Source organism: Primulina tabacum, chromosome 9, assembly GCF_025594145.1.
Source record: "Primulina tabacum isolate GXHZ01 chromosome 9, ASM2559414v2, whole genome shotgun sequence".
Lineage (NCBI taxonomy): Eukaryota > Viridiplantae > Streptophyta > Magnoliopsida > Lamiales > Gesneriaceae > Primulina > Primulina tabacum.
In genome coordinates this window covers 34,365,924-34,381,492 of record NC_134558.1, presented here as the reverse complement: position 1 = coordinate 34,381,492, position 15,569 = coordinate 34,365,924, and the positions used below count along the sequence as shown (strand labels likewise).

Here is a 15,569-nt window from a genome sequence, read left to right as displayed (position 1 = left end):
TCGATTACAATTTGAGTGAATAAGATGTCGATTTCAACCAAAATAACAGACCAAACTGAATTAATTTGAAAACCGATTCGGTTTATTCTGAAATTCGGTTTTTGTTTTTTATATTATTGTTTGTTCGGTCTAGTTTCAATTTTTAATATAAAACTTCAGTTAACCAGAATTTTATAATAATATTATAAATATATAAATATTACAAAATTTTATTAGGAGAATAGAATTATAAATAAAATATATATTTTAAATAAAATTAAGATTTATTTGATTCAATTTTTCTATTACATTTTTTAATAAAAATTTGATTTTTAAAAAAAGATAAAAGAGTTTGGATGTTACCGACCACAATAACCAATTTTTTCGATCGATTTGGTTTTCAGAAAAAGTTCGAATAATATGATTTTAGAAAATCGGTTCAATGTTAATCTAATAATCACACTCCTGTCACTATTTAACACAGATTATTTATAAAAGTTGTATTATTATAAATAATAATTGATAAAATATATTGAATGCGAAATAAAAATTTAAATTCGACCTAAGTATATTGCGTAAACCATCTAATATATATATAATATTTAAAATTAAAATTAATTAAAAAGCTCGTCGCCTGAGAGATTCGAACTCTCGCGGGGAAACCCCATGTACTTAGCAGGCACACGCCTTAACCACTCGGCCAAAGCGACTTGTTTGTGAGACAAAGGTATACATAATATATATAATTTTAAATCTTGTAAACTTTTGCAGCCAAATAGGTTCTTTTTCCCCTTTGTTTTCTTTGGCTTGCTGGAGCTGGATTTCAAAATTCTGAAACTTATGGATTAAGATAACACTGATCGAAGAAAGGGAAAATACTGACTGAAATGGCCACCGTACAGGCAATTATGGGGAACTTGACGGTGACGGAACGAGGAATTCTATCGGCGATCAACTCCGGCGCCTCCAGTCTATCGCTAATCGGCTCCGGATTCATAGTTCTCTGTTATTTACTATTTAAAGAGCTCCGCAAGTTCTCTTTCAAGCTTGTTTTCTTCCTCGCACTTTCGGTGAGTGTTCTCCTTTTTGCAAAAAAAATAAGAAGAAGAAGGTATTTTTACTGATTTTCGTTTGATTTTAGTTACACTATCAGGGGAAAGTGGTTTTCGGTTGGATTAATATGGTGTCTAACTGAAAGTGATCGTTCCGTTGTGATTGAATTCGCTGATCTCCGAAGTTAAAATGATTGTCCTTATTTTTGTCTAAGATTTTGGCCTGCAAATACATCAAATTGATCATCATATTCTTCTGTGTGATTTCCCATGAGTCCCTTTATTTGTTTGGGTTTCCGTTTTTGCACTTTCTCATTGGGTTCATGACACCTGCTACATTTGTCTTCATTCTCGCGTTGTGAAGGACTTGCTTAACTCGTGATGCAGGACATGTTCTGCAGTTTCTTCGGCATCATTGGGTATGTGCATTTCTTGGTGGATATCGAATGTGATCAGCTCTCATCTCGAGTCATTTCTATGCAGTGGCGAATTACATTTTTTTATGTTCTTCCATTACGCCGTGTTGTATTCAGGGATCCATCCAAAGGACTCTTTTGTTATGTCCAAGTCTACACAACACACTTTTTCTGTGTGGCTTCTTTCCTATGGACAACTACTATTGCATTTACTCTACACCGAACAGTTGTTAGACATAAAACTGATGTGGAGGATTTGGAGCCAATGTTTCATCTGTATGTGTGGGGTAATGTTCTCTTGGTAACCTAATTTGGCTTTTTCTTAGATGCTCCTTACTGGTTCGTTGCATCATCGTTAGTTAGTATTTTCTATCTAATGCTCCCTTCGATGGAATTTAATGCTTTTCTGTTCTTAATTGGATGTCCAAACCCAATTTTCAGGAACCTCGGTTGTCACGACAGTAATACGCTCTATTGGAAATGACCACAGTCATATAAGTCGTATAGGCGCATGGTGTTGGGCACAAACAGGGCGTACAGGAAAGGCAAGTATAAAGATGGCTTTACAGCTCTGTTTTTCTATTTAACAAAGAGTTGTGGCTGATTTTGGCTAATCAAAAGCATTGAAGCCTATGGTTTAGTATGTACTCTTTATTGTTAATTATGTCTGTTTATGAATTTAAATTCTTTACCTTTTAATGTGAACTAAGCCAAAACGATACCATAGTCATTCGGTTGCACTTCATTAATAATCATGTTTGCAATGCTTTTTTCTTTCCTGCAGGCGGTTCACTTTATAACATTTTATGCTCCTCTGTGGGTCGCAATTCTTTTCAATGGCATCACCTATTTTCAAGTGATACGCATGATAAACAACGCAACTCGTGTATGTAATCATCTGCGTCTTTCTTTTACTTGTACATTCTTCTTAGATTGTGTTTTGTCTGTACGTTCTTCTCGGATTGTGTTTTGTTTGTTGGACTCCACATTAATGTGAAATATCTTGTTCCAGATGGCGGTTGGAATGTCAGAATGGGCATACCAATCAGATGCACGGCCAGATATGAAGGTTTCCTTTTTCTTTTCTTCCTATGAATGGATCATCCAGAAACAAGGGAAGAAAAATCCCATCTATTGAAAGAAATTGACTACATGTTTTGCCTGTTTAGCTGCTCTACTTTTGGCCATTTTCCTAAATAGTGATATTAATGACATGGTTGGAATACAATTATGATCCCCTGAAGAAATCAGGATGCTGAATCACTTATTTTATTCCTTGGTTTCGAACAACTCTAGACAATAGGAAATCATACTGAATGTGCCTCTTTACCTAAGGATGTCTGTCATTCGTCTCCAGTAAAAAATTTAAAGTTGACCAATTTATGATACTGTAATATCTGTAATGCTGCTGCAATTTCCAACTCTTGAAAACATTTATGGAACGTTGAGCCCATCGAAGGATTTTCAAACTCTTGGAAAAAAGCAGTGGAATGCTTCCTTATTTATTCACTCCCTCCTCAACAGGTGCTGAATCGATGGGGTTACTATCCACTTATACTCATAGGATCATGGTTCTTTGGCACAATTAACCGTATCCACGACTTCATTGAACCAGGTCATAAAATCTTTTGGCTGTCAGTTCTTGATGTTGGCATGTCAGCACTTATGGTAAGTCTACAATTTGTAAAGGCTCGTGTTCAGATGAATTTTATGTTGGCTTATCGAGTACGAAACTTTGTCCTTCTTGTGATTTGTTTAAGGGCCTCTTCAACTCAATAGCATATGGTCTCAACTCGTCAGTGAGGAGGGCCATTTACGAAAGATTGGATCTGTAAGTGACAAGGCTGACATCCATTTCCTCCTGTTCATTTAATCCTATACGTTCCAAAATTTCCATTTGACACGCAAAATCACATTCTCACGTGGAAGGAAAAACAAAGCCATAGATCAGTTTTAACTTTTAAGTGAATTAGATTTGTTTTAATCACGTGATTCTGTACACCCTCCCACCTAGCTGTATGTTTATGCATCCAGGGTACAATGCTTGAACATTGTGTTGGGAGATGAAGTAGTTCTTGTGCATTTTTTCAGGTTACCAGATGGATTTAGAAGATGGTTTCCGAAGAGTTGGAAGCCAAGGGGCCAACAACTGGACAGTGAGCTGGTTTCATTGAAAATCGAAGACCAACGGTGACATCTAATTGTTTCCCTCGACGCCCATTTATCAGAGGTAAAATTCTGTTCGATCACTGACTTAGATTGACCGAGGAGAATATATTGCAAGCTAGAGTGTATTCTTGTTGCTTGAATCATCAGTGTGAAGCATTGACCAGCTATTGAAATACACTAATCTATATGAATATCTGAATACACTAAGCTGTTCTTTGAGTTGTTTTTATCCGTGTAGCCTTTATCCAGTGGCCTCTGTAACAATGCGGATGATTGAATTGTGAAAAGCTTATATTTCTTGAAATGGTCTCTCAAAACCCCTGTTATCAGGAAAAACAAAGTTTCAGTTTTAGGAAGGAAGATTGAATGTATCGGGAGACTTTTTAATTCAATTGAAAAAAGCCTAGTTTCTGCTTCATGCATATGGATTTGGTTGATATTAATAATTCATGTACTCATTCGTCAATTTATCAATATAGAACCTCACTTGCACAAAAAAGTAGCGGCTGTGGATTCACATTACAGTTCAGTTGGTAAATTTGTGTTGGAAAGAGATGAGATGATATGCTACCTATCGGGCATAGGAAACATTGAATGACGATTATTATAATGCATTAAGATATTGAATTCGCTTGCCAGCTCCCTAGAGTGCGACACCTTGCGGGTTCAAGCAATTTATCGGACACGAGGGCTCACCCTTGTCGAATACACACCACAAATTATTGTTATTTTTTAATAATTTATTGAGAAATTTGCATCCATACATACAACATGGTTGAATTGTCAAATGGATGACTCTTCAATGATTAAAAATTACTCGAGGATCCCACTAACCTCTCATCAGGTGAAAATTTTTAATAAAAAAGAAAAAAAAGGGCTTAAAATACAATGGTATGGTCCACCTCTCCAATTTTATGTATCGTTTTGCTCGTTGGATGGGATGATCGTCATTACTTTAAAATTTCAATCAAACGTGAGATGATGTAAAGATATTGAATCTCATAGTTTCGAACATCGAAGATTATTGCATTTTTGTGTGTTTTGTAAATTTCATTCACATGTATTAAAGGGAAGTAAGCCGCCATATAAATTTAGTATTGAATGGTTGGATTTTTTTAATTTATTGATGTTAGTAGAGAGTCAATAAATTGGATGAAATACTTATTTTGTTTCATAATTTTTTATTTTTTTTATTAAATACATCGGAAAATCTCTATAATTTACTCGAGCATGTGTTGAGATGATGTTTAATCTATTGTGACCTTTCAGGGATTGCAAGGTGACAGTTTCAGTTTAGGACAATCATTATCAAAAAAATACATGTGAGTGAGGATGTCTTTTTTTTTTTTTTTTGCATTCCAATGACCCTTTATTGTTTTTTTTTTTTTTTTTAATGTTTTTAAAGATGAATATAAAATGTTGAAAGAATATTCAAATTGTGGATAAAATGTTAATTATCAAATAATCTTTTTTCGTGCCAAATAAAATTTCCCCAAGAGATTATCTTAAAATTAATGCGACTTTTATAATATATATTCGTATGAGTTTAAATATAGTTTAGTCACAACAAATATAAGAACAAATTTGTCGGGATTAAAATTTAATGAACAGTAAAAATGTTGTAAACTCTTGTATTATGTACTAGCGTATTGATGCACGTGTTGTCTGTGTACATAATTTTTTTTAATGATTTATTTAAAACCAAATATTTATGTAATTCTTGATACCTAAATATTTTTTAGGAGACATGAATGAATTTTGTGTTTTTTTTTTATAAATTGAGTAGGTCTCTTGTGAGACGGTTTCACGAATATTTATTGTGAGAAGGGTCATCCATACCGATATTCACAATAAAAAATAATACTTTTAGCATAAAAAGTAATATTTTTTCATGGATGACTCAAATAAGAGATCCGTCTCACAAAATATGATCCGTGAGATCGTCTCACACAAATTTTTGTCTTTTATATTAGTCGGCATCATACAACGATTTTTTGTCCTTTTTAACTTTCGAAGCGATTTTCTCTTTGATACTTTTTTTCTGAATAAAATTTACATCAAACAAATGGTAAAATAATTTAAAACACGAAATGTCATGAAAGGAAAAATTTTGAAATAAGAAAATAGTTTTAACCAAAAGTTGGTTTCTTAAGGTCTCTCCTATATTAATAGTAATATATATGTTTAAAGAATTAAGGAAAATCATCAAAAGGGATTATATTATAAATTATCATATAAATGTAAGTGAGAACCATATTTAGTACAGATGAGAGTGTCAATGATACGAATAATAATAATAAAAAGGAGTTGGTTTAGTGTGAGACGATCTCACCGATTTATATCCGTGAGACGAATCAACTCGATTCATACTTACCATGAAAACGATATTTTTAAAATAAAAAATAATAATTTTTTAACTAGTTAGGCTGGATCTGGGGTTCGAGCCCCGCCAGTCCCGACGGATCCAATATCCAATAAATACATCTACAGACAGACGGATAATGGGAGCTTGTTGGTTAAACGTACCGTCTTGTGATATGCGGTGTAATACCTCCATACCCCAATCATGTACTGGGCGGAGGAGTCTTAAGGTAATTACCAATGGCAAAGATCCTCCTCTTACCCGCTCCTTCAACCACTGACGCCAACCTACCAGGCCAGAGATGGGCATACGCCCTAGCCACGCTCGAGAAACCGAGTCCGAGGCATCTCTCGTAAGTCTCTAGGTCTTCATTAGAAGCCTGTGTGGTATACCGGGTTATCAAGAGGATATAAAGTAATCTTGACAAACAGTATCCATATTACAAAATTGATTCGTAAGACAATCTTAAAGAGTTTTTGTGTAAAAAAATATATGAGAGAAATTTGTTTAGTGTTATAAATCGATATTATTCATTTTTTTAAAAAAAATAAATTACTACCATTCTGAGCATCAGTATTGAAATTATAAATTCACCGCGTTATTACATTTTATAAAGTTCAATAAGTTTCATCAGATATTAGTATTATTGTATTTGTATAGTATGTTTGTATAGTTGGTTTTTTTGGGCAAATATTTGTGTGAGACGGTCTCAGGGGTCGTATTTTATGAGACGGATCTCTTATTTGAGTCATCCGTGAAAATTTTTACTTTTTATGCTAATATTATTACTTTTTATTGTGAATATCGATAGTGTTGACCCGTCTCACAGATAAAGATTCGTAAGACCGTCTCACAAAAGACCATTCGTTTTTTGTATGTAATTATTTCGAGTTTAATTAATTTTTATACAAAACAACGAACTTATATTGAATACACTTGTGATTATTTTGCAATAATTTGTAATTATGGTTTGGAAGAAATATAATTTTTACGAGAAAAATAATGATGTAAAATATTAATATTTGAAATTTAAATATGTTAAAAATCGGATGAGATGCGATAGTTACGAATAAATTATTAATTAATTTTAAAAAGAAATTCGGATTTTTAATCAAATGGAAAAATCATTTTTTTGTTGATTGGGATATTTTTGTAAAATTCATTTGGTGATCGACAAGATAATATCTATCTTCTATTCGATTATTATTATTATTTTTAAATTTTACAAAAACTTGTGTGAGACGATCTCACGAGTCGTATTTTGTGAGACAGATCTCTTATTTGGTTATCCATGAAAAAATATTATTTTTTATGCTAAGAGTATTACTTTATATTGTGAATATAAGTAGGGTTGACTCGTCTCACAGATAAAGATTCGTGAGACCGTTTCACAAGAAACCTATTCTTTTAGTTTCGAGTACAAATTACTAACTAATTTGATGAAACCTTATTTAATTTTACAGAAATACCCTTTGGTCCAAGCTTTCTTTTAAAATCATCTCAAATTTATGGTGAAACTATAAACATCATATATTTAGGCATAGTTTGGTACATGAGATAAGAGAGAGATTGATAAATAATCCTCCTTATCCCATGTTTGGTCCATGTTTGGTACCTTTTTAAAAAGTCCATGATCCCTTGATAAATAATTTTTTAGAAAGATAAAATATCTCTTCTATTAGGTGTGATAATTTTAATTTAATGATAAAATATACTACAAATGACTTAATTACCCTCAATTTATAAATGATTTTTTTATAAATATATGATAGTAGGTAGAAATTAAAATCAAATAAATATTTTTATTTATTTATATATATTATATAATATGATAATTATATAAATGAATTCGAGATAATTATATAAATAATTTTTATAAATCTCAATAAAATTATTAGTATCATCCGATTAACCTTAAAAATTGATATCTGACTTGACTCACAAAATCAAGTGCTCAATTATCATATTATATAATATATAAAATTAGGTAAAAATAAATAAATCATGCAAGCACTATCGATGCATGAACAGATAAAAAATATGAACTCAAGCAACAACTTTGAAATTATAAAATTTATTATGATAATTTTAATTTTGTCGTTATAATCTAATATATAAATTTAATCACTCTTATTAAAATCATACCAAACATTAAATATAATATCATGCATTTTATTTATCCTTAACTTATCCTTATATTATATATCACATGTTTATCATATCATGTGTACCACACTATGCCTTAATAAATATCATCCAATTTCTTGAATTGTGGAATTGAGAAAATCCAAGTTAATAATAGGATTAATTACATATATCTTCTTTAAATTTTTTATTAATTAAAAAAACTCAATTAATTTTGAAAATACATATATATGTATATATATATCCATAATATTTATATCAATATCACATTTACATTCGTTAACTTTAAAAATTACGTATATCAGTACATTGTTTTGTATATACTTTACCATTATCAAATATTAAATAGTATGAACATTTAAAAAATAATTTAAGGAAAAAAGTTAAAAAAAACTAATACAAAATAAAATAAAACCAAAACTAAAATTTTTATTTTGGTTATAAATGTTAAAACTCAAAGTATTATATTTTACCCAATGTATTTTAAAACTAAAATCGAGAAAACCAAACCAAAATATATATTTATACCTTTGAATTTTTATTTTATTGTTTGCTTTATTTTAATTTTATGTTAAATTTCCATTTAAATATACAAAAAAACCAATCCGATTCATTTCTTGAATACTCATATTTAAGGTGTAATTGTAAAATTAACTAGGGAGATGAATGTAATTTTTTAAGTTAGAGGGTATAAATATAAGTTTGATAAAAAATTAGGGGAGGAAAATGTAATTTCGAAAGTTAATTAGGTATTATATAATTACGATAAACCCAATTAAAGCTTAAATAATAATAATAATAATAATAATAATAATAATAATAATAATAATAATAATAATAATAATAAGGTTTATAAGTAATTATGTGTCAAATAAAGGGAAAAAATGAAAGGAGGATGAAAATAATTATATGAAACCAGTAGAGATTAGAAGCCTAGAGAGAGAGAAAAGAAAAGCCTGAAATAGAGATAAAGATCAGGCAGAGAAGGAAAAAACTCACCCCTTACTCCAAAATCAAGAAACAAATATCCCCACCAGAGTTGGAAGGAAATAGAATCAAGATATCATTTTTGTGGGCTTAATCGGTAAACTGATACATACCAACACTCGGACCCTTTTATATAGCAAAATCCCACCTTTTGTTAGAATACCATCTTTTTCCTCTGCTTATGGATGTGTTTGATTTGGTTTCCTTTACCACAGGGCTTCGTAAAGGTATATCAACATGACCCAGATTTTTTTTCTTATTTCTTTGACTTTTTTTTTTCAAAAAATAAATTCATGTATAGTTTCTGTTATAAAATTTTAGATCTAGTGTGGTAATTTGTGTGATTGAAGTTTAAAGTCTTTCCCTTTTGTCTCTTTATCTTTTCTCAACTTTGTGTTGATTTTGGTTGCTGAATATTGAGATTTTGGTAAAGTATTTGTCTTAAGTTTTTAGCTTTAGTTCTTTGATTAGCGGGTTTAATGTATTGATAGCTATTGCTGATGACGAATTGTTGTTTACAGTGAACTGTTAAAATTTGAGAACTTGGTATTTGTGGAGCTTTTTTCACAGATCTTGTCGCGAGAGAACTTTTTTCCGGACCTTAAGCTTTTGTAGTTTCCAACTTAGCACCTGACGACTGGGCTGACTTAGTGAATTGAGAGTGTTTGAAACCCACAATTGTTTTTTAACAAAGGCTTGAAACTAAAGTTCTTTTATTCAGGGGAGCAACCGATCATTGGTCTATCTATAGAGAGAGTTGGGGTATGAACGGAAGATACCTTAAACTTTTTGTGAGAAGGTTATAGTTTACGAACTATATCTGAAGTATTTTGAAAAACCTACACTGAAAGATCGCAAATAATGGTTTTTATAATTGTGGGTGATTTTGTTTTGTACTGGGGTTTAGATTTGATGCATGTTATGTTGCTGTTTACAATTCACAATATGTGGGTCTTAGAAAATACACTCTACTTTGTGAATACAAAATATTGTTACGTTTTTAGACCTTAATATAACTCCGTGTACGAATCATTACTTGAATCTACAATTCTTCCGAGGCCCGTTATTGTAAAATCACTAGGTTTCGGAATTTTGTTTTTATCACAATTATCTTCAGTGTATACTCTCTGTTTCTATGAGAGCCTCTCATGATTGCAAAATGCCTCGGTATTTACAGCAGTTGGATTTCTGATATGCAAGTATCTATTCATCTTCAGGGTTTGGCTGATACACACATTATAACATGGCTTCAATTATTCCTTAGAAAGAATTTTGTTGCGCGCGAATACCATTTTATTTTCCTAACCATAACCTATTTAAGATTTCAATAAATAATGAACTTTCCGGATAAGGGAGCTTCCATCGGTGACAAAAAACTTGGTGCTAGCAAAAGCAACTTTGAATCCCAATGCTGCCGAATTTGTTCCTTTTGCTCTGAGGGCTCCTGCTGTGGGCAGTAGCAGTGGAGATACCTCATCAAAATATATCACCTCCGCTGCAGCCTCACCAGGAAAAGCTATGTTAGATAGATCAGAATCCTCAGTTTCAAATAAGTCCGACGAAGAAGCTCAGCGGTACTGGAGCCACCAGCTTCCAGATGATATTACTCTTGACTTTAAGGGTATGGGCATTGATGATATTCAAGATATCAACAGCTTGTCACCTTCGATCTTATCCTCAACTGATGTTAATGAAGGGTCGAGATATTCTGATTTGACTGGTAGTAGCTTTATTTTGACTGGGCAGAAGGGATTATCACCCCATTCTATTCATGGCAATAGGTTTACCGAGAAGCTCAAGCATCCTCTCTCTTCCTACGAGGATTACCCATCTCCTACTGGTTTTCATCCTTCACTTTCTAAACCATGGGACAAACAAAACGTCAGCAATGACCAGGTTATTTCAAGAGAAGGACCTCCTTATAATGGAAATTCAAGACACAGTTTTTTAGCTGATTTGTCAAATGATCAACCATTGGTGGATAATGTGGAAGTGAATCCACTTGAATTTCTGGCTTCTCAATTTCCTGGTTTTGCTGCAGAAAGTCACGGAGAGGTGTATTTTGCCAGCGGAGGTGACTTAAATCTGACAATTGAGATACTCACTCAGCTCGAGGTAGACTTTTTCCTCCGCATATCGATGCATGAATTCTGGTTTGTATTTCATGTCTAGCTTGGCAAGCCCTCTGTAGTTCTAACACGGTGTTGATTATTTTGTAAAGAAATTCACACTCATGCATCTGATTTTGGCTCGTATCCATCAAATTTAACCATGGAAATTATGTAGGAAAGAAATAATTCACCCTTAAATGTTCTCTTATGATGTTATGAATTCCGAACTTATGCTGTAACATGGTGCTATCTCAATTTTCATAAGGAACTGTTGGATCAATATTAGTGTGTCCACTAGAATTGGGTGTTAAATAATGTTCTATTGGTATATCTTGATTTTGCTCTAATATTTTGCTTTTGGATATACAACTGACATGCGAAGACAAGATGCTATAAATACCAAGGATAAGTGGTCTATTACTTAATAATGTCATATAATGCTTTGAGTCGGTGTTTCTCTAGTCCCTGATTGATGAGAATTTGAATATTTATGGCAGAGTTTGAGGTAACCCAATTATATTTGTACTCGTTTCATTTTCCAGTTCCGGAGTACAAAGGAAATCTCATGAAATAAAGTGCTATAGATGTAGAACTGGTAGGTTGAGTGTATTCGAATTGTATTGTACTAGTGAGATTTTGAACCTGAGAAAGCATCAAGTATTCTGTGTTTGGTCCATGCAACCCGGTTCTTGAGCAAAACATCTCAACACGACTTTTGCTGGTTACTTGTTCCACGATTTAGCATAGGCTTTTGAAGAAATGAGATTTCCCTTCGTCTTTGTATAAGAAAGTATTAAGTGAAATCTGTGAAAAAGGACTTTGCATTACCTTATAACTTTCACTGTATCTGCACTTGTGGTATCAGCTTCAGGTTGATGGGGGCTTGAATCAGATTCTGAATCCAAAGGCCTTGTCTGCTCCAAATCTAAATGCATTGGATTTTCCTGCTCTTTCTGCAGCAGATGGTCAAAATGGTTTGGCAAAATTTAGCAGTGAGATGGATCCATATCGGTCTTCGGAAAAGGAAAGTTCACTACTATTCAAATCCAGTTCCTCCTTTCCGTCGAGAGGGGACACAGATTTTGCTTCTGTTGTAAGAAGAATGGCGTCTCAAGATTCTAGCATCTGGAAGTATGAACGAAGTGGTTCTGCACACCCAAGCATTGGTTCGAGTAGAAGTTCACAACTGGCAAGCTCACATAATGGTGGCCAAAGCAGAAGCATTTATGGTGACAGGTTGCCAAATCGAGGATCTGCTCATGCATCTTCTGTCTGGCTTGAAACTGGAGATGCTGTTGGTAATATATTTGAGACACTATATTTAAATCGCTCTCTAAAACTTTAATTATGGAAAAATTATTTGTGCATGTGTATGTATGTTTTAACTTTGTTGAGATGGCAGCAAGTATGTATTCTGAAATTCGGGAGGAAGCTCGTGATCATGCACGCATACGTAATTCATACTTCGAGCAGGTATGTTCTTTGAGTGATTTCTTGAAGGGTGGACTTTCCAATGATGAATAATTAATAAAACACACTTCCCTTGCTTGTTTTTATCTAAAATGCATATACCATGTGAGATTAGGCACGACAGGCATACCTAGTTGGTAACAAGGCTTTGGCCAAGGAGTTGAGTATTAAAGGGCAGTTGCATAACATGCACATGAAAACAGCCCATGGAAAGGCTCAAGAATCTATTTATCGTCAAAGGTTCGTGCGTTGTGGACTCATAGGCGGCCCCTTGCTTTTCTTCTATGGCAACTGTTTCTACTCTTGTGAATCCCTTTTGGGTTGAACTATTTTTGCACTTTCAATTTATTTACAGGAATCCAGATGCTCAAAGCAATGGAAGAGAGCGAATGATCGACCTACACGGTCTACATGTAAGTGAAGCCATTCACGTGCTCAAGCGGGAACTCACACTAATGAAGAACACGGCCAGGTCTGCAGGCCAGTGTTTGCTGGCTTATATATGCGTTGGCACAGGTCACCACACAAGGGGTTCAAGAACCCCTGCTCGACTTCCCACTGCTGTTCAGCGCTACCTGCTAGAGGAAGAGGGGCTCGATTACTCTGAGCCACAGCCAGGCCTCCTTCGAGTTGTCATATACTGAATCAGGAAAAGGCGTAGTAGATTATTAAGTTGACAAAAGCTCACCGACAAATCCTCAGCAAGAGCAAAAAACTGAAAAAAGAAGCGAAGAAACTTGTTTTACCTGTAAATGGGGAAAGAATGGTGTAGGGTAAATATTCTGCGCAAGGTGAAAGTTAAAAATGCAAAAAGAAGGGATCTTGAAAGAGTAGGGGGAGGCAGATATACCTGTACCATTAACTGTGTAGTTGGCCGAATTCAAGAATACGATTTTGTAGATGCCTGTGATTTTCATCGGCTTTGTAATTTTTTTGTGCCATCTCTCTGTTTTCTTCTATTTACATGAAGTTCAAGATTCATCTAGCAGTTGGAGAGTTGTATTTGTTTGTCTTGTTGATCTTGATTTGCGGGCAGGAGAAGAAGATAAGAGTTACTTCTTTGTTTCTCCAAGAATTGAGGTTGCATTTGATTCGATAGATTTAGAAAAAAAGGATTTGATTCGTGGAAGGAATCGAGGGTCACGGTTTCTAAAGTTGATAGATCTTGGTGTATTTGAAATCCGTCACATCTACCACCGAAGTTGTATAACTGTGACTATCTATTCCAACGACGTCTCAAGTAATTTGAAATAAGTGGATGTGCAATTTATCTTCTTAAATTCGTCAATCTGTATGATTTAAAATGCGTTAGGATGGATGATTTTAGGTTATAAATTTCAAATTCATTTGATGATTTGAATAAAATTATGTTAGATAAATATCAATTCTCATTCTTTTCTCATGATGTAACGTTGATTACGATGGATTTGAAATAAACTCGAAACGAATGTCATTTTAGATCCATTATTCAAATATCTCTCGAAATCAAGATGTGTTTTTCAAATAGAAAGCTTCCTTTTGTCTTTCCTTTCGTTTCTTGGAAGGGTAAATTTAACTTGACACATTGCATATCTTGATTACATTTGTGTCGTATAGTGTTTCTAATTTTTTTCTTTTTCAAAAGCAAACATCTTTACTCGAAAGAAGAAAAGCTCCTTTCGCCATTATAATCAAACGTAAAATTAATTAATTAACTTTTTCATGCCCAACAAATGCAAAAATTTGTGTGAGACGGTCTCACGGGTCATATTTTGTGAGACGGATCTCTTATTTGGGTCATCCACGAAAAAATATTACTTTTATACTAAGAGTATTAATTTTTATTGTGAATATCGGTATGGTTGACTCATCTCACAGATAAAAATTCGTGATACCGTCTCATAAGACACTTACTCCCCAACAAATCCAAATAAATTTTAAACACAAATTAAAGTTGTCAGTTTAATTTTTGTTTTGTATAAATAGGTATATAAATAATAAAATATTTACAAAATTTATATATTTATATTATGTTAAGTTATTAAAATTTTGACAATATTATTTTCATTAAATATATATTGTATGGATACAGTGGAGGGATATTATATCAAAACTAAAATTTTATATATATTCTCTTAAGTAACTTATTTTCTTGATAAAATATAAATGATTAATACAATAATTATAAATTTTGTTTTGTTAGTATAATCAAAACGAATTTGCGTGCACATACATGTTTAATCATATTATAAAATTTAAGTATAATTTAACTGACACAAAATTCTTAAATTTAAAATAAAATATTAGGTTCAAGACAATATATAATAAAATATGTTCCTTAATTAAAATAAATAAATTCATAAAGTTAAAGGCAACATCTCCCCTAGCTCAAAAAAATATTTATAAAGTTAACTTATACACAACTACTGTATTCATCGAGAGAAGGCTATATTTAACTTGCTACAAATAACATATGATTAATAAAGAGTAGGTTTCACGAATTTTTATCTATGAGACGGGTCAATCTTATCGATATTCACAATAAAAAGTAATACTCTTAGCATAAAAAGTAATATTTTTCATGGATGACCCAAATAAGATATCCGTCTCATAAAATACGACCTGTGAGATCGTTTCACACAAATGTTTGCTTTGATGTCAAATTTTGATAAATTAGATAACTAAAATCGAAACAAACTAATTTATCTTGGTAAAAAATTACAATTTTCACTTTATTTGCATAGAGATGATCACCGATTGCCAGCTGGTGCACCATTTCCCAAACGCTGCTACGATTCATCAAAATCAGATAATTTATTTTCTTATCAACTTTCACGAGTTTCTGGAAAATTCACGTCTTTTTCACACTAAAAGCTAAAATGAAAAATATTCACACCTT

At 32.7% G+C, this 15,569-nt stretch overlaps 2 protein-coding genes and 1 non-coding gene across 4 annotated transcripts; 2 read left to right on the top strand and 1 right to left on the bottom strand.

Moving 5' to 3' along the window:
* Positions 1–607: 607 nt before the first annotated feature.
* TRNAS-GCU (transfer RNA serine (anticodon GCU)) lies at positions 608–689 on the bottom strand. The gene has a single exon. It is a non-coding gene; the product is annotated as a tRNA-Ser (tRNA).
* Positions 690–776: 87 nt separating this feature from the next.
* On the top strand, positions 777–3,835 carry LOC142555431 (G-protein coupled receptor 1). 2 transcript variants are annotated; one of them, XM_075666288.1, is made up of 9 exons: positions 777–1,049; positions 1,419–1,450; positions 1,565–1,734; positions 1,889–1,992; positions 2,232–2,333; positions 2,460–2,516; positions 2,972–3,115; positions 3,208–3,278; positions 3,539–3,835. In XM_075666288.1, exons 1-9 carry the CDS (start codon positions 867–869, stop codon positions 3,639–3,641), a joined length of 966 nt encoding a protein of 321 aa, XP_075522403.1. In that variant the 5' UTR covers positions 777–866; the 3' UTR covers positions 3,642–3,835. The 2 variants fall into 2 exon arrangements, with proteins under 2 accessions (XP_075522403.1, XP_075522404.1); XM_075666289.1 differs by having other exon boundaries at positions 933–1,049; positions 1,396–1,450.
* A 5,186-nt stretch (positions 3,836–9,021) lies between these two features.
* LOC142555430 (polyadenylate-binding protein-interacting protein 7-like) lies at positions 9,022–13,708 on the top strand. Its single transcript, XM_075666287.1, is given in 7 exon segments — positions 9,022–9,337; positions 10,288–10,495; positions 10,497–11,225; positions 12,087–12,519; positions 12,624–12,694; positions 12,807–12,931; positions 13,047–13,708. Coding segments are annotated over 6 exon segments (1,698 nt in total). The 5' UTR covers positions 9,022–9,337; positions 10,288–10,444; the 3' UTR covers positions 13,336–13,708.
* The last annotated feature ends 1,861 nt before the right edge of the window (positions 13,709–15,569 follow it).